General features: G+C 41.0%; 1 protein-coding gene across 1 annotated transcript in view; it reads left to right on the forward strand.

The window, feature by feature from the left end:
* Positions 1 to 23,367, forward strand: part of MYH15 (myosin heavy chain 15) — a 153,076-nt gene extending 129,709 nt beyond the window's left edge. Inside the window, exons 39-42 of the mRNA XM_055316556.1 lie at positions 1,787 to 1,891; positions 16,736 to 16,831; positions 17,737 to 17,871; positions 19,969 to 23,367. Of these exons, the coding sequence (XP_055172531.1) occupies positions 1,787 to 1,891; positions 16,736 to 16,831; positions 17,737 to 17,871; positions 19,969 to 19,986 (354 nt within the window). The 3' untranslated portion in view covers positions 19,987 to 23,367. The remainder of the gene's footprint in view (positions 1 to 1,786; positions 1,892 to 16,735; positions 16,832 to 17,736; positions 17,872 to 19,968) is intronic.
* The last annotated feature ends 1,948 nt before the right edge of the window (positions 23,368 to 25,315 follow it).

Here is a 25,315-nt window from a genome sequence, read left to right on the forward strand (position 1 = left end):
TTGATTGTTGTAAAATCATATAAAACATTTACAAGCTTCATAATTCAAAAAAACAAGTTTAAGTCTAAGAGTAAAACAAATCAATCCCTAAAATGTTAACACAAATGGAAACAAAGGAAGCTAACTGGGTATCAGGTTGGGGAGGGGGGGCATAAAACACAGAAGAATGATTCCCAGTGACTTTTAAACATGGTGTTTTGTACATCCCTCATGGAATACATCTAAAGACCAAAGAAAAAAATTAGCACATAAAGCAAACTGTGCTCCTAGCTTCAAATAACAATACCTTCTCATCACCACTCTCAGTAAGACTAATACAATCCTTTAACCAACAACTATTTAACCTTTATTGCATAAGAACCAAGATTTAGTATGAGAAAATATGGGTATAAAATTAACTTAAAATGTGCCTTAAAAAAAACATAAGAATGATACTGGTATTTTCGATTCAAATTTAAGACTGCAGGGTTTAATTTGGTTTCCAGTTGCTGTCTGTCCACCATTAAGGCCTGGACCCTGTGCTGACTCAGTCGCAGTGAGCTCGGGATACGGGCTGGTACTAAGGAATTATGATTAATTTTCTTGAAAACATAATCATAATACTATTCTGTTAGGATCACCTGACGAAATATTTACAGGTGAAATTATATGATATCTAGGATTTGATGTAATAGTGATTTTCCCAGAGAGGTTTTTAATCAACTCAAAACCACACACACTTGAGAAGACCTGACCAGGGGCCTCGTCGTCTTAGTCTCAACCAACAGAACCGTGTGTTAGGTTCCTCGACGATAGGGGCTTCGAAGGCTTTTCTAATGACCTTCATCTACAAGCACCTGCACACCTGCTGACTTGCCCTCCCTGAGGAAGAGCAAGGAGGGGGGCAGTCAGCGATGGGGTCACGCACAGTGCGGGCAAGTTCATGCCTCAGGGCATTGGACTTTGCACTTATTTTTTTTTTTTTAAGATTTTATGCTTTTAAAAGGATTGATTGATTGATTGATGAATGACACACAGCACGCGAGCAGAGACACGGGCAGAGGGAGAAGTAGGCCCCATGCAGGGAGCCTTACGTGGGACTCGATCTGGGGCCCCAGGATCACGTCCTGGGCCGAAGGCAGAGGCTAAACCACTGAGCCACCCGGGGATCCCCCGGACTTCGCACTTTTGGAAGGCTCGTCAGGAAGGCTCTGTTGAGAGGGTGGCGCTCGTGTCAAGCAGGCAGGAAGAGAGCAGGGACTTCTAGGGCAAGACGAGAAGCAGCCAGCACCCTTCCTCCACCAACTCTCTCCCCCCCCTTCTGTGTTTTTTTTTTTCCTCCAAATCACTTCCCACCATGGAACATTCTTTTGCTGGGTGTATCCCCCCTCGTTAAAAGGCGTGCTGGTCCAGGGGAGAGATGTTTGCTCCGCCGCTGCGGTGTCCCCAGCCTCGGGGCAGGCCTGAGACCTGCGCGCACCCTGCAGGCCGGCCTGCGCGCTGCAGCGCCCCCCGCTGGCGGCTGGGCTCCCCGGGCTCGAGTCGGGGGCGGGGGGGCGGCGGGGGGCGGCGGCTGCGGGCGGGGAGCTCAGGCCCGGGCCTCGACCTGCGCGCCGCGGCTGCTTCTCTGGCCACGTGCCTGCGCGTAGCTCGGGAGCTGCAGGCAGGCAGCCGGGCCGCGGGGCCTCGATGGGCCCGACTGCCCGCACCGCACGGCTCCCGCCACTCCCTTCGCGCGTTCCCCGCCGGCTGCCCCGCGTCACCCCGCCGGGAGGAGGGCGGCCCGAGGTCACGGCCTGTCCTGCAGGTGCGCGAGCTGGAAGGCGAGCTGGAGGACGAGGCGCGCCGCGCCGCCGAGGCCCGCAGCGGAGCGCGCAGGCTGGAGCGCTGCGTCAGGGAGCTGAGCCGCCAGGTACGCCCCGGGCCCGCGGGCCCTGCCCTCCGCCCGCGCCCCCTCCTCCGCGGCCCGCCCGGCTCCCCGCGGCCGCCCGAGCCCCGGGCTGCGATCACAAGCTCTCGTCCTTCCGCGCACGAACGGCTACGGGACACAGGGCCGCGGCACCCGACAGCCCCGCTCCCCGTTTCTTTATTCGATTTAAGATGTTATTTATTCATGAGACATGGAGAGGCAGAGACCCAGGCAGAGGGAGGAGCAGGCCCCACGCAGGGAGCCCAATGCGGGACTCGATCCCGGGTCCGCAGGATCACGGCCTGGCCTGCAGGCAGGCGCTCAACCGCTCAGCCCCCCCGGGATCCCCCCACTCCTCGTTTATGGCTGCACAGACCCCCCCCGCCCCGAGGGCTCCCTTTGGTGCCGGGTGCTGGGAACAGAGCACCTGCTCGTGGGTGGGGGGCGGGGCGCTCGGGAGCTCGCGGCGCCTCTTCCCCTGGACCAACGTGGCTCTCCAGCCGGTGACTGGAAAGAGGCGGGAAGACTTCTCGGCAGGACCGAAGGCGTCGCTGAAGCCGAGCGCCAAGCGCCACCCGTCACTTACACTGCTCTGCCCTGTCTTCCCTTCAAAAACCGAGGCGACCGCAGCGGAGGCGCCAGCGGAGGCGTCGTGGCACACGCCGCTCTGGGGCCCCACTCGCATCCTCCGCATCCTCTGGGGCCACACCAGGGGCGCCCCGCTCAGGTGAGGCCCCGCCCAGGTGAGGCCCGCCCAGGTGAGGCCTGCCCAGGTAAGGCCCGCCCAGGTGAGCCCCCCCCCCCCGCCCCCCGTGCAGCCCCGCCCAGGTGAGGCCCCGCCCAGGTGAGGCCCGCCCAGGTGAGGCCCGCCCAAGTAAGGCCCACCCAGGTGCAGCCCCACCCAGGTGAGGCCCACCCAGGTGCGCCCTACCCAGGTGCGGCCGGGGACACCCAGGGTCACCTTCTAGCCCCCCCTGCGGCGCCGTGCAGCTCACGTAGGCCCAGAAAAGCCACATGCGTCCGGGCGGCCGCCTGCACGGGGCTCGGGGGCCCTAGTCCTGCCGGCGCTCCCCGCGGGGCCGTGGCCGTGGCCCCGGCCTTCCTCCCCGGCGGCGGGGCGTGGTGGCGCCGAGGAGGCGGAGCCCCTCAGCAGTGAGTCGAGCTGCTCCTGCGGCTTCTCACCGAGCGGGGCGCCTTCCTGACCCCCTGCTCCACCCCCACCTGCGCGGGGCGCCCCCTGGCGGCGAGGGAGCCTGAGGGCCGCGTCCTCCGTCCTCCCGAGGGAGGGGGAGCAGCCACCTGTGCGGGGGGGGGGGGGGGGGTGCAACGCCGCTTGCTAATGACGTCTGGGTTTTTCTTCTCCTTTCCCTGCGGATTATTCATACGCTTCCTTAGTCCCCTGAAGGCGGGGTCGTCTGGAACAGACCAGGGCCTTCCTGCTCTGCTGGGGTCTGGCTTTGCCCTTCCCAGCAGCACCCCACTGGTCCCTGGCGCGCCCAAGGACGGATGGTTCTTCGTCTCTTCCAAGTGTCTGTGCGGGGCTTAGGGTGTATCGACTCACTCTGCCGTGATTTTCGGCCCTTAAGTCGGAAACACCTGTTGAGCGCCTGGTTCGTGCAAGCTCTTAAGCGAGGCGCTGTCACTTTAAGGAGACCTTAGAGAGCCCCCCCGCATTCCTTGATCTCGGTACTTGGTTTTGGAATATTCAAGAGAGATGCTGACTCAATCCAATCTGTTCTCCTTTAACATCAAAATAACCACCAGGACTATGAGGCGGGGTGTTTCATGATAGCACGTCGTTGGTGCCAATTGGAAATGTCATTTTGCAAGGGGCCTCAATATGCTTTTCATTTCCTAGGAAAAATCCTCTGGGAATATCCTCCTACACTGGAAAGGGACACGAGTGTGACCCGGACCACAGTCGTTCTATGGCCAGTCCCCGTGGGGCATTATCTTCCTTGGATGTCCCTCCAGCTTGTGGAAACTCCTCCAGTTCTCTCTCTCTAGTACCCAGAATAATGTGCTATGAAGGAGGACATAAGCCACTGCCAGGTGGCTCAGTGGTTGAGCATCTGCCTTTGGCTCGGGTCATGATCCTGGGGTCCTGGGATCGAGTCCCACATCAGGCTCCTTGCAGGGGAGCCTGCTTCTCCATCTGCTTATGTCTCTGCCTCTCTCTGTGTGTCTCTCATGAATAAATAAACAAAATCTAAAAAAACAAAAAAAACAAAAAAAAAACAGGACACAAGACCAGGAACTTACAACCGTTATAGAAGGTACAGTTTTCCTGCATTCCCCATCCACCTGCTCCACTTTATCTTCGACTGCTTTCTATATTCAAGGATCTATGTATAGATGCTATTTAATCTGTACTAACCTAATGACAGATATAGTATCTTCATTTTTAGAGAGAAGGAAACAAAATGTGACTTGGGGTAGCTTCTCCGGGAACCAGAGGCCAGGATGGAGTTCTAGAAGTACAGGAGATTTATTGGACCCAACACCTGGAAAGACAAAGGAGATTGGGGGGGGGGGGCTGGCAGCATCAGGCAGGGAAAGCTGTTGGACCACAGTATGAGTGTGACACCCGCTAAAGGAAAGGGTGAAGGGAGGGGGATGGACTAGGGGTTTGAGATTCGCAGCTCACCTCCGAGCACTTTCCAGCAGCAGGATTGCCTGGAAAGGAGCCCGGGTTAGGCGGGAAGGGCCAGATCCTCGTAGCCGCCACAGCTGGCCGAGCGGTGACCTGGCTGTAAATGCCACAGCAGATCCCAAAAGTGCTGCTGCCGGAGGTTTGCAGGTAGGTGCCCTCCTCACAGCTGAAGGGCAAGTTCTAGAAGGGAAATCTGAGCCTCGCCCAACCATGGCTTCCACAGGCCCCAGATGGGAGCCTAAGCTTTTGCCTTAAGTGGGAGGAACATCATGAACATTAGCAGCCGCTTCTAGCCTCCTTCGGTTTTCTTTTTTGTGGCCCTTTACCAGCACAGTGAATTTTCTTGCCTCCCTAAATTGTTTTTTTTTTAGTAAATATTTTTTATTATTTATTTATTTATTTATTTATTTATTTATTTATTTATTTATTTATTTATTTATGAGAGAGAGAGAGAGAGAGAGAGAGAGGGGGCAGAGACAGAGACACAGGCAGAGGGAGATGCAGGCTCCATGCACCGGGAGCCCGATGTGGGATTTGGTCCCGGGTCTCCAGGATCGCGCCCTGGGCCAAAGGCAGGCGCTAAATCACTGCACCACCCAGGGACCCCCCCTAAATTGGTTTTAAGCAATTAAACCGCTGTTGGTTTTAGAACTTCCTATATACACACAATTCTATGACCCTTCAAATTTCTTAAACCTGGGAGGGAGAGGGATAGGCAGATGAAAGCAGAGTAGATTTTATTGAAAAAGTAGCATTTCTTGGTCTCTGCCTTAGCTTAAAATTAGTAATTAATTTTCCACTGTCAGATTGTACATTAAGGTGGGGTGGGGGAGCATCTAGGCAATAGAAATGGCTTGGTTAACGCTTTATTTCTTCACTTATGTATTTATAGATTTTTCTTTCTTATGTGTTTATATATTTATATTGAGATAAAATTGGCACATAACATTGCCTTGGTGTTGGGTGTGCAACATAGTAATTTGATGTTTGTTCAATCATTGTGAAATGATTATCATAAGTTTTGTTAACATCCATCACCACACATAATTACAAAATTTTATTTTTCTTGAGATTAGAACTCTTAAGATTTACTCTCTTAGCAGCTTTCAAATATACAAGCATCTGCCTTCAGCTCATGGGGTGATCCCGGGGTCCTGGGATTGAGTGTTTCTCCCTCTACCTATGTCTCTGCTTCTCTCTGTCTCTCATGAATAAATAAATAAAATCTCAAGAAAAAAAAATGCTGCAATAAACATAGGGGTGCATGTATCTTTATGAATTAGTGTTTTCATACTCTGGATAAATACTCAGTAGTGGAGTTCCTAGATCATACAGTAAGTATTTTTTGAGGAACCTCCCTGCTGTTTTCCACAGTGGCCGCACCAGTTTGCATTCCCACTAACAGTGCATGAGGACTCCTTTCCCTCCGCATTTTTGCCAGCACTTGTTCCTTTTTTTTTTATTATTTTATTTTAGATGTTCTCATAGGTGTGAGGTAATATCATATACTTGTTTTGATTTGCATTTCCCTGATAGTGATGTTGAGCATCTTTGCATGTTTCTGTTTCTCTGTTCCTCTGATTTTTGAAATCATATTTTTGTTTGTTCTGTTTTGCTATTCAGTTGTAGGAGTTCTTTATGTATGTTAGATATTAATTCGTTATCAAATATAGGACTTAAAAATATTTCCTTCTATTTCACGGGTTGCATTTTCATTTTTTTATTGTTTCTTTGCTGAGTAGATTTTTAGTTTGCCCTAAACTACAAACTACAAACTTAGTTTGTAGTCCCACTTATATATTTTTGCTTCTGTTGCCTTCGTTTTTGCTGTCAAATTCAAATTTCATAGCCAAGACCAATTTCAAAGAGCTAACCCCCTGTTTTCTTCTAGGAGCTTTATGGTTTCGGGATTTCACATCTTACATTTAAGTCTTTAAGCCATTTTGAGATAACTTTGTGTATGGCATAAGAAAGTGGTTTAGTTTCATTCTTTTGCCTGTGGCTGTCCAATTTTCCTAATACCATTTATTAAAGAAACTCTCCTTGTATATTCTTAGCTCCTTTGTCATAAATTAATTGACCATATATATGTGGATTTATTTCTGGGCAGTTGGTTTCACTGATCTATGTGTCTGTTTTTATGTCAATGTCATACTATTTTGATTACTATAGCTTTATAATACAGTTTGAAATCAGGAAGCATGATGCACTGAGTTTTCTTCTTTCTCAATTTTTTTTGGCTATTTTGGGTGTCTTGTGATTCCATACAAGTTTTAAAACTGTTCTGTGTCTAAAAGATGCGATTGAAATTATGATAGGGATTTCCCTGAAACTGTAAAACACCGTGTGTAATATGGGCATTTTAATAATGTTAATTTTTCTAATCCATGAATATGGAATATCTTTCCATTTTATTGGTGTCATCTTAAATTTCTTTTTATCAATGTCAGGGTTTTCAAGGCACAGGTCTTTCATCCCTTTGGTTAAACTCATTCCTAAATATTTTACCCTTCTTGATGCAATTGTAAATAGGATTGTTTCCTTTCCATTTTTTAAGATTTATTTATTTATTTTAGAGAGCACAAGCAGAGGGAGGACAAAGGGGGAGTGAGACAAGCAGATTTGGGGTTCAATCCAAGGACCCTAAGATCATGATCTGCTAGCTGATCTATTTCTATTTCTTTTTCTTTTTCTTGCCTTCCATGATCTGAGTTGAAATCAAGAGTCAGTGGCTTAACTGACTGAGCCAAAGGTGCCCCAGGAATTTCTTAATTTCTCTTTCTGATAGTTTGTTATTATCAGAAACACAACTGATTTTTGTATGTTTTTATATCCTGCAACTTTACTGTTTATTATTTCTAATAGTTTTTGGTGGAATCTTTAGTGGTTTTTTGTTTTGTTTTCTTACATGTGCTATTATATTATCTGCAAAGCAAGACAGTTTTACTTCTTCCTTTCTGATCTGGATGCCTTCTATTTCTTTTTCTTGCCTAACTGCTCTGGCTGGGACATCCAGTAATATGTTGAATAAAAGTGGAAAGAATAGGCATCTTTGTCTTGTCCCTGATCTCTGAGGAAAAATCTGTTTTTTATTGAGTATGATGTCAGCTGTGGGATTTTCATATACAGCCTTTATTATCTTGAGATACAACCTTCTATATCCACCTTGTTGAGAGGTTTTATCATCGATTGATATTGAATTTTGTCAAATGCTTTTTCCCCATGTATTGAGATGATCATAGGATTTCTATTCTTCATTTTGTTAATGTGGTGTATCACATTGACTTGCAAATGTTGAACCATCTTTGTACCCTTGGAATAAATCCAATTTGATCATGGCATGTGATCCTTTTAAGGTATCATTGAATTCAGTTTGCTAAATACTTTCTTGAGGATTTTTGTATCCATATTGATCAGAGATACTGGCCTATAATTTTCTTTATTTCTTTTCTCTCTTTTGGTTTGATATCAGGGCAGTGCTGGCCTTGTAAAAGGTGTTTGGAAGTGTTCCCCCTCTTCAATTTTGGAAAGAAATTTGGGAAGAATTAGTATTAATTCTTCTTTCAACATGTGAAAGAATTTACCAGTGAAGACATCAGGTCCTGGGCTTTTGTTTGTTAGGAAGTTTTTTTATTACCAGTCCAATCTTTTACTAGTAATTGGTCTGTTCACATTATTATTATTATTATTGGTATTGAGCTTTACTTACTTATTTTTATCACTTTTTTTTTAAATCATAAGAAGTGTACTCTTTAATCCCCATCCCCTAATTCCCTAATCCCTCCACCCACTCCCCCTTTGGTAAACATGTTTGTCCTCCATAGTTAATAGAGCCTGTTTCTTGGTTTGTCTCCTCCTTCTTTTCTTTATTCATTTGTTTTGTTTCATAAATTCCACATATGAGTGAGATTATATGGTTTTGGTCTTTCTCTGATTTATTTCACTGAGCATTATACTCTCTAGATCTGTCCATGTTGTTGTAAATGGCAAGATTTCATTCTTTATTATGGCTGAATAACATACCAATAATACGGCACATATTCACGGTTGTGAATATACACAACCACATCTTCTTTATCCATTCATCTATCAAAGGACACGGGGGCTGCTTCCACTTCCATAGTTTGGCTATTGTAAATAATGCTGCAGTAAATATAGGGGTGCATGTATTCCTTTGAATTAGTGTTTTCTTATTTTTTTGGTAAATACTCAGTAGTGCAATTCCTGGATCATAGGATATGTCTATTTTTAATTTTTTGAGGAACCTCCATACTGTTTTCAGAGTGGCTGCACCAATTTGCATTCCCACCAACGTGCAAGAGGTTTCCTTTTTCTCTACATCCTTGCCAACATTTGTTGTTTCTTGCTTTTGATTTCAGATTTTCTATTTATTCATGCTTCAGTCTTGGTAGGATGTATGTTCTAAGAATTTATCTATTTCTTTTAAATTATCCAAATTTTTAGCATATAACTGTTTATAATAGTTTTTTTATGATCCTTTGCATTTCTGTTGTATCACTTGCAATGTCTCCTCTTTCATTTCTAATTTTATTTATTTCAGTCCTCTCTTTTCTTGGTGAGTCTAGCAAAAAGTTTATCAATTTTGTTTAATTAAAATTTTGTTGTTAAACTATAGATGACAAAAATATATTAGTTTCATGTGTACAACAGTGATTTGACACCTCTAGATGTTATGCTATGTTCTCCACAAGTGTAGCTGACTATATTCCCTATGTTGCGCCTTGCATCTCATGAATTATTCATTACAAAGCTGGAAGACTATACCTCCCATTCCCCTTACCCCTTTCTGCCCATCCCTCCACCACTGGTGACCACTAGTTCTCTGTATCTAAGATTCTCTTTTTACTATGTAGTTTCTTCATTTTGATTTTTAGATTACCCATATAAATGAAATCACATGGCATTTATCTTTCTCTCTGGCTGATTTCACTTAGCATAATACCCTCAAGGTCCATTCATGTTGCTGCAAATGGCAAACTTGCATCCTTTTTTATGTCTGAGATATATATATATATATATATATATAAACTCTTCTTTATCCATTCATCTGTGTGTGGACACTCAAGTTGTTTCCACATCTTGGCTATCGTAAATAATGCTTCAATATACATAGGGATGCATATATCTTTGTAAATTAGTGTTTTTGTATTCTTTGGATAAAAAACCAATAGTGGAATTACTGGATTGTATAGTATTTCTATTTTTTATTTTTTGAGAAACTGTTTTCCAATGTAAGCTGACTTCACCAATTTACATTCCCGCCAACAGTGCACAAAGGTTCCTTTTTCTCCACATCCTTGCCAACATGTTTCTTGTGTTTTTGATTTTGGTCATTCTGACAGGTGTAAGGTGATATCTCATTGTTTTTTTTTTTTAAGATTTTATTTATTTATTCATGAGAGACACTGAGAGAGAGGCAGAGACATAGGCAGAGAGAGAAGCAGGCTCCATGCAGGGAGCCCAAAGTGGCACTCGATCCCCGGAACTCCAGGATCACACCCTGAGCTGAAGGCAGAGGCTCAACTGCTGAGCCACCCAGGCGTCCCTCATTGGAGTTTTGATTTGCATTTTACTGATGATTAATGATGTTGGCCATCTATATGCCTTCTTTGAGAAATACCTATTCAGATCCTCTGCCCATTTTTAAATCAGATTATTTGTTTTTTTGGTGCTGAGTTATGTAAGTTCTCCATAAATTTTGGATATTAACCCCTCAACAGGTAAATCATTTGCAAATATGTTCTCCCATTCAGTAGGTGGTCCTTTTGTTTTGTTGATGGTTTTCTTTGCTGTGCAAAAGCTATTAAGTTTGGTCTAATCCCAATAGTTCATTTGTGCTTTTATTTCCCTTGCCTAAGGAGACATATGTATATATCCATTGCTAAGGCTGGTATCTAAGAGATTACTGCATATGTTTTCTTCTAGGAGTTTTATGGTTTCAGGGCTTACATTTAAGTCTTTAATACAGTTGGAGTTTATTATTGTGTATAAGGTAAAAACAAGTGGTCCAGTTTCATTCCTTTGCATGTAGTTGTCCATATTTCCTAGCACCAATTATTGAAAAGACTGTCATTCCTTATTTTATATTCTGCTGCCTTTGTCATAGATTAACTGACTATATAGCTGTAAATTTATTCTGGGGCTCTCTGTTCTATTGATCGATGTATCTATTTCCATGCTAATACCACAATGTTTTATTATAGCTTTGTAGTATATCTTGAAATCTGAGACTGTTATACCTCCCGTTTTGTTCTTTCTCAAGATTGCTTTGGCTATTTGGGGTCTTTTGTGGTTCTACAAATTTTAGTATTATTTGTTCTAGATCTGTGAAAAATACTACTGGCATTTTGATAAGGAGTGCATTGAATCTGTAGAATTGTTTTCTTAGTTTATCTTTCTGTTACTTCATTATTAGTGTACAGAAAAGCAACAGATTTATGTATATTAATTTCATATATGGCCACTTTACTGAATTCATTTATTCATTTCTTCTAGGTTATCAATTTTTTTGATATATAGTTGTTTATAGTACTTTCTTATGATCCTTTGTTATTTATGTGGCATCAGCTATAATGTCTCTTCTTTCATTTCTAATTTTATTTGAGTCCTCATTTTTTTCTTGGTATATCTAGTTAAATATTTATCAACTTTGTTTATCTTTAAAAAAAAACAGCTCTTGGGGATCCTTGGGTGGCGCAGCGGTTTGGCACCTGCCTTTGGCCCAGGGCGCCATCCTGGAGACCTGGAATCGAATCCCACATCGGGCTCCCAGTGCATGGAGCCTGCTTCTCCCTCTGCCTGTGTCTCTGCCCCTCTCTCTCTCTCTCTCTCTCTCTCTCTCTCTCTGTGACTATCATAAATTTAAGGAAAAAAATTAAAAAAAAACAGCTCTTAGTTTCATTGGTCTTTTCTACTGTCTTTTTAAAAGATTTTATTTATTTATTTATTTATTTATTTATTTATTTATTTATTTATGAAAAAACACACAGAGAGAGGTAGAGACACAGGCAGAAGGAGAAGCAGGCTCCCTATGGGGAACTGGGTGTGGAACTCAATCCCAGGACCCTGGGATCCTGACCTGAGCCAAAGGCTATGCTCAAACACTAAGCCACCCAGGTGCCCCTTCTATTGTCTTTTTAGTTTTTACTTCATTTATTTTCATTCTGATTTTTGTTATTTCCTTCCTTTTAGTAACATAGGTCTTTGTTTTTTCTTCTAATTCCTTAAGGCATGAAGTTAGTTTTTTTTATTTGAGCTCTTCCTTCATTTCTTAATGTGGACATTTATTACTGTGAACTTCTCTATTAGAACTGCTTTTGCTGTATATCATAAGTTTTGGTATGCTGTATTTCTATATCCATTTTCCTCAGGGTATTTTTTTTTAATGGAGAAAAAGAAAGTTTATATTGATAAGAGGTAATACCCAAAATGAAGAAATTAGAGGTACAAACTTTTATGTGATGAACACTATAGCATGAGAATATTTTAAAGAATATTCTATTTAACTTGAGAGATAGAGTTTAGTAATTTATTAGTTGCATATAAGCCTTCAAGGTATTTTTTTTATTTCTCTTTTGATTTCTTCTTTGACCCATTGGTTGTTTAATGATGTTGTTTAATCTTCATATGCTTGTGAATTTTCCAAATTTCTTTAATAATTTCTAGTTTCATACTGTTGTGGTCAGAGATGATATTTGGTATGATTTCATTCTTTTAAATTGATTAAGACTTGTTTTGTGGTCTAACATATCTATTCTGAGGAATGTTGTGCACATGCTTGAGAATAACATGTATTCTGTTGCTTTTGGTTGGAACATATACAGTCTGTTAAGTCCATCTGTTCTAATGTTTTGTTTAAGGACTATGTTTCCTTAATGATTTTCTGTCTGTATTATCTATCCATTAATAAAAATCGGGTATTCCCCTCCTATTTTTATATTATTGTTTATTTTTCCCTTTAGGTCTATTAATGTTTGCTTAAGAGACTAATATTTGCTAATAGGTAGATGTTCCTATATTGATGCATATTTACAAATACTATATCCTCTTATTGAATTGACCCCTTTATCATTATACAATGACTTTGTCTCTTATTAAGATCTTTGTCTTAACATCTTTTTTGTCTGATAGAAGTGTAGCTACCCCACCTTCATTTTGGTTAACATTTGCAGGGACTATCTTGCTGGATTCCTTCACCTTTAGTCTGTGTGTCTTTAGAGCTGAAGTGAGCCTCTTGTAGGCAGCAAGTAGATGAGTCTTGTTTCTTTATTCATTTAGCCACTCTGTCTTTTGATTGGAGAATTTGTTACATTTATATTTAAGGTAATTATTGATAGGAATGTACATAATTACCAGTTTGTTAGTTTTCTGGCTGTTTTGTGATTCCTTTGTTCCTTTCTTATGTTCTTGCTTTCTTTGTGATTTGATGATTTTCTGCAGTGTGGTTAGATTCATTTCTCATTATCTTATGTATCTATTATAGGTTTTTGTATCTACTGTAGGTTTTCACTTTGCAGTTACCGTGAAGCTTACATAGAACAACCTATATTTATAATCTATTTTTTTAAGGATTTATTCATGAGAGAAACAGTGAGAAAGGCAGAGACATAGGCAGAAGGAGAAGCAGGCTCCCTCTGGGGAGCCTGAGGCATGACTCAATCTCAGGACTCTGGGATCACAACCTTGCCAAAGGCAGACACTCAACCACTGAGCCACCCAGGTGCCCCAATAATAGTCTATTTTAAGCTTCAGTTGGGATGCATTCTAAAGCTCTATATTTTTATTCTCCTCCCTAATCACATTTATGTTTTTGAAGTCACAAATTACATATTTTTATCTTGTGGATTCATTAACAGATTTTGGAAGTTTTGTCTTTTAACCTTCACACCAGATATATAAGTTATTTACCCACTATCTTTACAGCATTATATTATCCTGAATTCTACAAATCCTTAACAGTGAGATTTATACGTTTATTTTCCTGTTATTAAGTAGTGCCCTTTCATTTCAGCTTATTGAAGTCCCTTTAACATTTCTTGTAAGACCACTCTAATGACACTGAATTCCTTTAGTTTTTGCTTATGTGGAGAACTGTTCATCTCTCCTTCAGTTCTGAAGGATAACTTTGCCAGGTAGAGTATTCTTGATTGACAGTTTTTTTTTTTTCCCTTTCAGCTCTTTAAACATATTATGCCATTCCCTATTGGCCTGGAAAAGGTTTGCTGAAAAATCTGCTTATATAGTCCTATGGGGTTTCCCTTGTAGGTAATAAGTTGTTTTTCTCTTGCTACTTTTAAGATTCTTTCCTTGTCTTTGACAATCTAATATTGTGCATTTTGATGTGGCCCTCTTTAGGTTCTTTTTATTTGGAAGTCTCTGAACTTCCTGGATCTGGATGTCTTTTTTTTTTTCCCCTGGGTTAGGAAAATTTCCTGCCGTGATTTTTTTTCAAATGTTTTCTGCCCCTTTCTCTATTGTCCTTCTGGGACCCTTATAGTGCAAATGTTAGTCTGTTTGATGTTCTCCTATAAGTCTCTTAAGTTATCTTCACTTTTTTTCATTCTTTATCTTTTTGCTGCTCTGATGAGATTAATTACACTGTCCTGTCTTCAAGTTCACTGAACCTTTCTTCTTCTTCCCCTACTCAGCTGTTGAACCCCCTTGTTGTACTTTTCAGTCTACTTACTGTATTCTTCATCACCATGATGCCATTTGGTACTTTGTTATATTTTCTGTCTCTTTGTTGAAATTTTCACTTTGTTCATTCATTCTTCTTCTGAGCTTGGTGAGCATCTTTATGACCATTATTTTGAACTCTTTATCAGGTAAATCACTTACCTGATTTTAAAAAATCATTTATCAGGTAGATCTCTTTTTTCTGAGATTTTATTTTACTCTTTTGTTTGGAGAACATTCCTCTGTTCCTTCATTTTCTTTGCCTCTCTGTACTAATTTCTATGCATTACCTAAAAGATACCTCTCCTAGTCTTGAAAGAGTGACCTCATGTAGGAGATGATCTTTATTGTTTAACACTGCTCTAGCTCTTGGTTATTTCTAAAACCTTTATGACTATCCAAGTAATCTTCTTTGTGGCTCCCAATAATTGAGGGTGTCCCAGACTATTATTGTCCCAAAGGGGGTGGATCTAGGTATCTAGATGCAGGCTCATTGGAAGCTGGCTCCTTAGGTCGAAGCTTTTAAAATATGCAAATATATCTCTTCTAGAGGAAAACCAGGAGATAGACATTTCTGGTTTTTTTGTGCTAAGCCTTGGAGTACTAGCTATGTAAGAATGATTTCTTTGTTTGCTACGAACCCATTGATCCTGTGAATACAAGTCCTGCTGGCCATCAGAGCCAGGCTGCCAAGGGATGTGTCTTCTGGGCAGAGCTACAAGATCTAGGGCACTAGATCTGTGCACAAGCTCCTTTCTTGTCAACTAGAGTGAAGCAGATGGAGAGCATAAAGCTTGCTCCCACCAGCTTCCCAGTCTCTGGAGAAGATTGCAGTCAGCCCCTTGATGTATATTAAATTAGAAACCAGCTTCTTAGTCATAGCTAGTAAGACAAATGAATTGGCCTCTTTTACAGAATGATGTCATTTAAGTACACTGCTTCTATGCTGTGCCATGGTAGAGGAGAGGACAGCTGGTTAAGCAGTTTTTGTTTGTTGTCCCATAGGACCCATGAGCATAAGTCGCACTGGCCACCAGAGCCATGCCTTCATGGGGTATTCCCTCGGCAGCAGCCACAAAACTAAGGTGCCAAACACACCTTTAAAAGCTCCTTTCTGGGATGCCTGGGTGGCTCAGTGGTTGAGCATCTGCCTTTGGCTCAGGGTGTGATCCCGGTCTGGGGATTGAGTCTGCATCTGGCTCCCTCTGAGGAGCCTGCTTCTTCCTCTATGTCTCTGCCTCTCTGTGTCTCTCATGAATAAATAAATCATTAAAAAACAAAAACAAAAACAAAACAAAACAGGCTCCTTTCTGAGGGATATCAGAAACCTGGAGTGAGGCAGAGGGCAAGTTTAAATATGATGCCTACCTTCCTCTCCAGCCTCCAGAGAATATCACAGTCAGCTCCTTGATGTGCATTAAATTAGAAGCCTGCCCCTAGCCTGCAGCTACTAAGATAAGCAAAGAGACCTCTTTAATGGAAAGGCTAGGTGTTTCTATCTGTTGCCTCTGTGCTGTGTCTGGGGGAGGGGATATTGACTGAACTTATAAAGGAGGGAATAAGCAGGAGAGCTCTGAGGTAATAGGAGATGAACATAGTTGGAGTGGAGGAGGTTTCTGGAAGGCAGTGGAATGTAGGTGGAAAGACCATGGAAGTCACCAAAGGTGTTAACATTTGATAAAATAGATAAGATGAAAACAGGAAAATAATTTGAGCAGCAAGGGTAGGTCTTGATTAGATAAGTATCTCAACCATCAGCCAGTTGAAATATTCTTCTTTTGGGAAGGTCACCAGTTCCAAAATGGAAATACTCTAGTTAAAAGGTCATGGGAAAGTGGAGAACATACAGAATCTTACCTGCCCTCCTGTTTCCTCAGAATACCCAAGGCTCTGTAGAGCACAGTTGAGAAACACTATCTTACTAGATTTCCTTTCTCTATCCCATGCCTGGATTGCAATGGAAGCAATGAGAATGTACACACCAACATCCCCACAACTCATAGAATTTTCCAATCTCTGCTGATGCCCACACCAGAATTCCAGAAAACTTACCTTTTCTATAGTTTCATTATCCAAGGCCAAGAGTCAGTTAGAAAGTTCAAGGGAAGAGTTGATTAGTGAGAGAGAGGGACTGGTTTCTAATTTTGCACATGCAGCTTTGGTAACAATGGTACTTCATTCCTACTGAGAAACCACAGGCAGGTGTAGCTTGGTTAGGATAGGAGGACTGCTGACCGAATTGAAACTAGTGGCTTTAACTTCTATTTCAGCAAAGGTGATTGAGTTCTGTGGCGGATAAGGAGCAATGGCTGTTAGTACTCAGAGCTGTGCTACTTTCTCAAAACTTGGGATGAGTAAAGTTAGACTCATTTTTCAAATCACAACTCAGATATATTGTTTAATAAAGTTTCCTAACTCTTATTTTCTCATGAGGCAACTCCCAATATAGACTTCTGGGTCATTCAAATCGCCTTCATATACATATCTATGCATTTCAGGTAGAGGAAGACAAGGCAAATCTGAGCAGGATGCAGACTCTGATGGATAAACTTCAGCTACAAGTACAAAGTTACAAGCAGCAAATGGAGGCAGCAGTAAGTACTTGGGGCTGCTGTCATCTTACAGGTTTCCTAGCCATTGTTTTTGATCAATGGAGATAGGTAAGCACTTTGTCTAGAGAGGACCAGCCCAGCTTAAAGTCTGTTCATTCTCTAGTTTTTTCTCAAATGAGAATTATCACCCATGCTCAGAAATTTTGCTACTTTCCCACTCCAGGGAGCCAGAGCTTTTACCCTCACATTGTGGTTACACTCAAATCTGTGCACTGCAAGAAATGAGTCAAGTAAGAATATGGTGTGATATAGGGATGGTGAATTTTTGGTCAGGCAGCCACCCTGGGGCCTTCCTCACCTCAGAACCTTGGGTGAGCATAAATGTGGCTCATAGTCCTTTTTCCTGATGAGCCTGGACATGACTATGGCCCAGACTACCAACACATTTGAAATGTACTTGCCCACCTTGGGTTTATAGCCATAGCTACATAGCATGTAATTCATTAGTGCCATATACATTGGCTTATGCCTAATATCTCTTTGGGATTTTGAATTATTTCAAAGATTCAGGCTAAAACACTGCTATGTCTAAAAATTACCTGTCGTATAATTTTTCAAGATAAACCTCCCTCAAAGGTAAACTAGGATGTTTAACTGATTATAAAACAACTGTGGTTTTTCTTACATGTAACATGCCTGTGAGAGCCATACTATATCCAATTAGTGGAACATCCTAAGCAGATTCTAAATCTCCAGAGAACAATGGTTCTAAAAATGAATCTAATGTCTGTTAGAAAGTCTGAATCCTTATATATCAGACCAAAATATATTCCACTCAATACTCAGAAGTTTAGATTCCTTTCACACATTTTTCAACTTTTTCATGTCAAAGCAGAAAAAAAATGACTATGCAGGCACGGATATTTTTTCTTTTTTTATTTTTATAGGAAGCACAAGCCAATCAATATCTTTCCAAGTATAAGAAGCAGCAACATGAATTGAACGAAGCTAAGGAAAGGGCAGAGATAGCAGAATCTCAAGTCAATAAACTCAAGATCAAAGCAAAGGAGTTTAGAAAAAAGGTATGTCAGATATTCAACTCTGTTGTAATTCTTAAAGCATGTGTGTTTTAGGGCTTGTGTCATCACACAGAGCAATAGAACAAGAAATTTGTTTTTTCTCTTTATTTGTTAAAAGACTTTAAAGTAGGTTCTGCTAAGGTCTTCCAATATTTACTAAATTTTTAGTGTCCAGGTAATATGAAGTGGTAAGCATTTGAGTGGAATGTATATTGTATTTATACTTCTCAAATGCTTAGTTCCAGGTGCACTTGTGGGCTCCGAGCTCCAGATCCTGGATTCATTTGTGCAGAACAGTCAGGAGTCCAGAGAGCAAAGATGATTTAAAAAGCACAGATGGATCTGCTTGAAACTAAGTGAAGTCCTTCTATGTAGACAAATACATGACTTCATACTGTATCAGTATGGAGGGAGACCTGGGTGGTGAGGTTTAAACTTGAGGCAGTGGAGAATAAAGGCACTTGTCCTTTCTAGCTTTCTGCTTAATCCCTAAAACAGGGGGAAAGATATTTCCATATCTGTGGTTCTCAACACTTCTATTCTGATCCCAGGGTAGGGGCTGCTCCCTTAAGTTTTTTACTAGCAAAGTGGCAGCATGACAAGACCACTGAATTATAGTCTTGTCAAGATCAGTGTCTATTCAGGGTGCTATAATAGAACACCAGAGACTGGGTGGCTTATAAATAACAAACATCTCCCATAGTTCTGGAGGCTGGAAAGTCCAGGATCATGATGCTAGCAGATTCAGTATCTGGTGAGGGCCACTTCTTCAGAGACAGCCTTTTTTTCCACTGTGCACTCACATAGTAAAAGGGGTGGGGTGGGGGGAAGAAGCCCTTTTTAAAAGGCAGAAATCCTATTCATAAGAACTCTTTCCTCATGACTTAAAGGCCCCACTTCCTAACACCATCTACGGAGATTGAGATTTCAACATATAAATTTGGGAGTTTTCCAAAAATAGTCAGCCTTAGCTTTCTTACTGAGATTTCCCACAAACGCAGTTTTTAAATGAGGTCTGGCTTTCAGAGAAATGAATTAAATGATATTGGATAATGTGACATTAGCTGCCCTTCATGAAATGCATATAAAGCATTTAGCACAGATGCCTAGCACAGATAGGCACCATTTCATTTTTTAAAAATTTGGTACATGCCTGGTCCTCTTATTTAAAACGAATTACTAATAACTCTGCAAGACAAGTAGATAGGGTTGTCCATAATACACAATACCTGAAAGGAGGTCAAAATAAGCTCTTTTGAAGGAGAATCTAAAAGTTGGTTATATTGAATATATTTAGATCTAAATATGAGAAGCATGAGTCATTGGCACACTCCAGAGATTTCTTGTTGCTGCCTGAATATTGTCTCAGGGATAAAGCCCTATGTGCAGAGGTCCAGTTAAGTGGTTTGAACTCTGCCCTCAATTTGAGAAGGGTCATGGCACTGGATTTGGGGTTTTTGAGGCAGAGCCTGCCCATCAACTCCATATAATAGTTTTGTTTAGGGAAATGCCTCACATGTGCTACGCTTGCACTCAGCTGGAGGAGGTCAAAAGGGCTGCAAAACATATGTAATGTATTCGACTTTGTCACAGTTATTTCCAACAAAGAATAAAATGAATGAAGCAGAAATTGCTTGAGAGGTCCGAGATGAATAGGAAAACCATCCTTGGTAGTGCAATGACTAATTGTTTCCCATTCTCAGAAGGAAAGCCTGAAAATCTTTCAATTGTCATAAACCAAGTGAAAAGGTTTTCTGATAGAACTGGGGTGGGGGGGTCTGTCTGGGCCATGGAGCCAATTGGTGATGTGGCCACAGTCTTTCCCACAAAAGATGTGGGGTCTTTTGTAGAGGGCCTTGCCTTCTCCAGCAAGGCTAGGCAGGCAGAAAATTAAGAATGCCCAAGCATGTCCTTCAGATGAATTACCTGTGTCTGCTTCCTGTAATGCACGTGATTGCCTCAATTCCCTGCATCCCTTTGAAGCTAATGAGGAGTTTGGCTAAGGCCTGCTTACTCTGGAAAGGACTAGACTTGGTTCTAGGTGTGTTTTCCACTAATGAAAGTCACAGAATCTCAGAGCACACTCATTCTGTTTTTCAGGCTCATGAAGAAGAATAAGAAGTCCCTGCTTATGAAGGATGGAGGCTGGACAAGGATGGTACCATTTAATGACGGAAAACTTAGGTTGCACTTGAAACAAGCATTTAAAAAAATGTTTATGTGGTGTGGAAAGTAGTTTAAGCAAGGTGATTAGAAGATATAATAGAGTATCTTTGCTTCCAAGGTTAATGGGGATTTTTCAGACCCTCAAATATAAGTAGTTTATGTAAAATATTAAATAATGTAAGAAGTGTTTAAATTCTTAAGTTAAAAAAATGAATACCTATTCTTTTGTCCATATTGCCTCTTAATGAGTAATATTTATAGAAGACATGAGGCCTAGGGTATGTTGTAAATTGTTATTACTAAAGTTAATGAATTTTGCTTGACTCATCCATTCAGGAGTCTGTGTTTTTAGCCACTAATGGTAGGAGTTGATCAGCTTTCATCCTAGCACTGTGGTGTACATATAGTCACAAGCACTTAGAATTTATAGATTAAATCCTCCTAGTCTACACCTGGGTTGGTCAGGTGTTATGAAAAGCTATGTTAGTGTAGCTTTTCAACACTGAAGCAACTTCTCATACAAGACACTCCATTCAGTGATAGATAGGATATTGGCTTTGTATTGTGCCAATGTATCTAAGCAGGAGGTACATTTCCTTTTTCTGTGTGCTTCTGGATTAGAGTTGGTCACAAGGGAAATTTTCACCAGATTTGAGAGGGAGAAGTGAAGGAGCAATTGTCTACTTTATGCTGTGAAGGCCAGAGTATGGCCCCACTGTCATAGCTGACAAATGTTACCCCAGTTCAAGAAAGTGAGTTAGCAGTAAGGCTCCCTCCTTCAGCTTCGAGTCCTGCCTAGGTGTGCTTGGTTCCATGGTACTGGATGCCAGCTTCTCTAGCAGGTCACCCCTAGCGTTGCCTAGGAATACGAGTCCTAGTTTGTTCTTACAGATTTCAGTTCATCCTCACTCCATATCCAGCTCTCTATACTGAACACTGGCACAGCTGACTTCCAGCTACTTCAGGTCCAGCCCCAGCTGCAGAGGGGACAGCCTGACATAGACTTCTTCACAAGTGCCCAAAATTATATGAGGTTGATGCTATATAATAAATCTTTATTCCCTGTCATTCTCAGCACTCTGCCTCTCTGACCCCAACCCTAACTCCTACAGATGGCTCTAAGATTAATTCAGAGGCTCAACAGCATTGAAAGACCCAGGTTCATTCTTATCTACTATCTTCAAATTGTTGACTTTGGTCTTTCCATTTTGTAAGACGACTATATAGCAGTTCTGAGCATTTTCTCCTCACAATTGAAGTTTTTTTGTTTTTGTTTTTTTTAATAATGATATCAACACTTTACAGTTTATGCTAAATACCTGTCAACATTATAGCAAATACTTAGAGAAAATCGGACCAGGTAGCATTAACAAACAGTTCGAGGTTGGTCTTCTATAAACTATAGGGTCAAAGCTTAAGTCACTAAGATCGTGGTTAGCCTTTTCTTTCTTATACATTGATTAAAAGGGAAGAGATCATCAAGTCAGCTGGGCTATCCATTCTCTCTTTGTGTAAAAATTTATATGGAAATCTAAATTTATTATAAGGCTGATTAACAATATATGACAACAGAGCCAGAAAAATGAATCAAATCATCTCCAGAGCTAATGTCACTTGGCTGTGCAAACCTGGTGTTGGAAGGTACAACCTAACCCCAGAGATGTCAGTTGTTGAGTTGATAGGGCCTTTTGCTCTAGGCAGTCTTGGAGATACTGACATTTTACACTTTGGAGTCCCTAAGACTCACTATATTAAATCTAGTTTGTTACACTGCTATTAACTATTCATATAAAGCTGGAGTACAATACCTTAGCATATCAATTGCCCCAGTTTTACACCTTTTCACTAAGGTGATTTCTGCTTTTGTGTTCTCTCACCTTTCATTACCTGATTAGATTTTTGAATCAGTACTTAAGGATACATTTCTTCCAAGATCTTGGTGGGAACCTCACTGTGGCCTCCTAGAATGCTGGTGGGAGGAGTGTCACTGAATGAGAGAGTTCTTTTCTAAGTTTGATTGGCATCCAGAAATTCATCATCTTGATGCAGGTAGGGAGTCAGTGAGTAATGATTAGGACTTGAAGAGTAAATGTGATGGCAGGACAGACAATGGTTGCAAGTCTTTCCAATGGTAGAATTATTAGGACATGACAAGCCATGGCTGGAAGTGCAGTGAAGAAAGGGAAAGAGAGGTCACTAAATATTAAAGATGCTCATCATGCGTTGACATAGTCCTGTCTTAATTTCCTGTAGTAGCTGGCTGAGCTGAAATAGCCTAGAACCAAGAAAAATGGACTTGAAATGGCTATGGTTCATGCAGGAATAATCATTTTTATCTTAAGTGTTAAATAACAGTGTTTTGTTTTGGGAGGGGGGATATTTAGAGCTATTGTTTGCATCTGTAATCAGATCTATAAGACAGTTATAGTTATGAAGTCTAAATTTCCCTTCTGGTGTTTAACCAATAGGAAAAACAAGTTTACTCAACTCTTTGCTTTTATTTATATTCTTATTAATTAAAATCATAATAAAAGGTATGCAACAAAATATTTTAACTCCATTTTAAATTGAATTTGCAATCAAACTATAACTTGTAAGTGAATTATTAGTGCCCAAGGAGTTTAGAAATGGCTGGAAAATTATGAAAGGCCAGCCATCTGAATCTGCGCAGAAACTGTAATCTGCTTTTCTCCATTTTGTGTTTTTTTTTTTCTGCTTCCATTGAAAGAATAAGTACAGTGGTGCACCATCATATGCATAGTACCATTGGAGATCTTCTCTACAAATAATGATAGGAAATGAGAAGGGCAGCCCCTTATTTAAGTAGAACCTATTAATAGACATTGGAAAAAGCTCAAATTGTATCCCCCACCCTGTTATGTTATCCTATGATCTCTCTTACCCCTTTTCTCCCTTCTATAAAAGTCTTGCATGAGGATGTGTGAATCAATTACTTTGATACAGTAGCATTCTTATGCTATAGATGGTTTGATAAAGGAAAGGCTTTACCTGGTTTTCTTCAGCACCAGCAGTGTTGGCCCTCTCAGTATGGACAGAGCACCTTTCTATAGGAAAAGAGAGAAACTTTGCAAAGAGATTTTTTTCTAACACTCAAATTCTTTTATTCCTACCTCAGCACTATTATGCTATTAGACTCAGCTTAGTTACTCCCCCTTTCATATCTTTCTTCCAACAAACAGCCTTAAAAATGCATTCAGTGTAGAAATACCTCATCAGCTACAAATAGCAATAAATTCTTATGGCTGATTCAGGTGCATCAGACCAGGGATAAAGGCTGTTCAACCAGGCCAGGAATTCCTGGCTCTTTAGGATTGTTGGCCTGAGTCCTATTAACTGTTAGCAATGGAAAAATAACAGCCAAGGAGGTGATGGTTAAGCCCAGCAATGGTGAAGGCAAAGGGGTTGTTACAATGCCATTTTCTAAGGAAGGCCTTACTTTTGTGCCTCACTAAAATCTAGGATAATTTATACTTATCCTAGACTAAGGGTATTTTACAACAATTCTTGAAAAAGGAATTTAAAGAAGAAAATGCGTACCATTGTCATATGAAACTACAACCAAGGGCATGGTGATAGGCAAGGTTTGGGGGCCTTTAACAGCTTGAAAAATAATTTCAGCCTACCTAACTACAGAACTATAGAGCTTTATTTTATTTTTTTTTTTTAAGTAGCGAATACCCTAACATTGTTTTTGCTGATATCTCCTCCAGAATCAATCCAGCCTGCTGTCCCTGACCTGGAGGGCTTCCTTCTACAAGCTAGGTCTTCCCTCTGGCTTCTAGCTGGGGCGGAGAGCAGAGAGAGGAAGGGTCAAAATCACATATTTATTCTCCCAGCATCTTCCTTGTAAGGTCACCTTGGTCTGGCTGTGTCCTTCAAGTAAAAGTTACTCTCCCTACAAGGCATCTGATTTTATAAGACTCTCTTCTTCAGGGTTTTGTAAAAGTACACCCTCTCCTTGTCTTTTTAAGTTTAGATTTTGCTAACAAATCAGCTGCTCCAAGCTCTGGAGAAATGAACTATCCTCTGTGCTCCCCTGTGTACAGTTTTGAGTGTGTCAGTCGTTTTCTGTTGGGACTTGACTTTTGCACACATCCGGTATAGAAACTAAACTGTCATTCTGGAGCCATACGTAGTGTCCTATAATTTGAACCTGAATCTAGTCACAAGTATCATTATATGAGGTCAGAGGTTGCTAAAGGGCACAAACTAGCCTTGCCTATGATTGCCCATCTTTTTCTACTTTTGGCCAGATAAGGGACAGGAGGAACAAGTAATAAGTAAGGCTAGCCTACCTATCAGTACAAAATCACAGTGTAAAATTGGTAAAATGCTTGCTCACTGTCACATTTAATATCTTACCTTCAATAAAGTTGTCTGTTAGGACCAAATCCCCTAATCTCATCAGGAGCAAAAAGGCAATTATCAATCAGAGGAAGGGTCAATTTCAACCTCCCAGGACACTCAGTCTTCTCAGACAAATTATGGAATAAGAGAGAGCTGCTTGGGATCTAGATCTACCTCTGCCACTAGTTAGCTGGATCACCCTAAGTGGTATACATAAATCTGTTTTATGCCCCTAATTTCTTGTATTCCAGTTTCCTGGTCTATAAGATGTAGAAATAAGTAGATCTAAGTTTTTCCTAGATCTAATTCTGTCAATAAAGCCAAGAAGTCCTGTAACCATGACATCTTAATGTATCATTTTAAATTACCATAAGTAATTACTATAAGTAATCCAAGTTTGTTGCAGAAAATCTAGAAAAAGTATTTTTAAAAATGTAACAAGGATTTAAAAAAAAAGCCCCATAAAAGACAGAGCAGTAGCACTATAGACAAAGCTCAAAGAAAGAGAAAACAGAGTGCAGGCACTAAAGCAAGTCTAGACATGGGGACAAACGCTTTCCAAAGGCATCCATTTTTAGTTTGAGCTTATTTCTTTCCAGCTGTTTTTCAATGCAAAATAATTTTGATAATTCTGTGTATTATTTTATTGCCAGATTTAAATTTTTTCAGTCTGCTGCAATACATGTGCTTATACAACTTTGACCATTTAACTCAGAATAAATTTGTTAGAAATATAGTTAGCTAGAAATGTGGGATCGTTTTAAAGGATTTCTGATAGATTTTACAAATGGCGTTCCAGAAAATTCAGACCTGTTTACATGCCCAACAGCCGTGTAGGGTTAGCTACAGGTCATCCTTGATACACTCTACCCAAACACCCAGGGACAGAGCTCAATTCTCCATGAGATACCTA

This window comes from Nyctereutes procyonoides, unplaced genomic scaffold (assembly GCF_905146905.1).
Source record: "Nyctereutes procyonoides isolate TBG_1078 unplaced genomic scaffold, NYPRO_anot_genome, whole genome shotgun sequence".
Taxonomy (NCBI): Eukaryota; Metazoa; Chordata; class Mammalia; order Carnivora; family Canidae; genus Nyctereutes; species Nyctereutes procyonoides.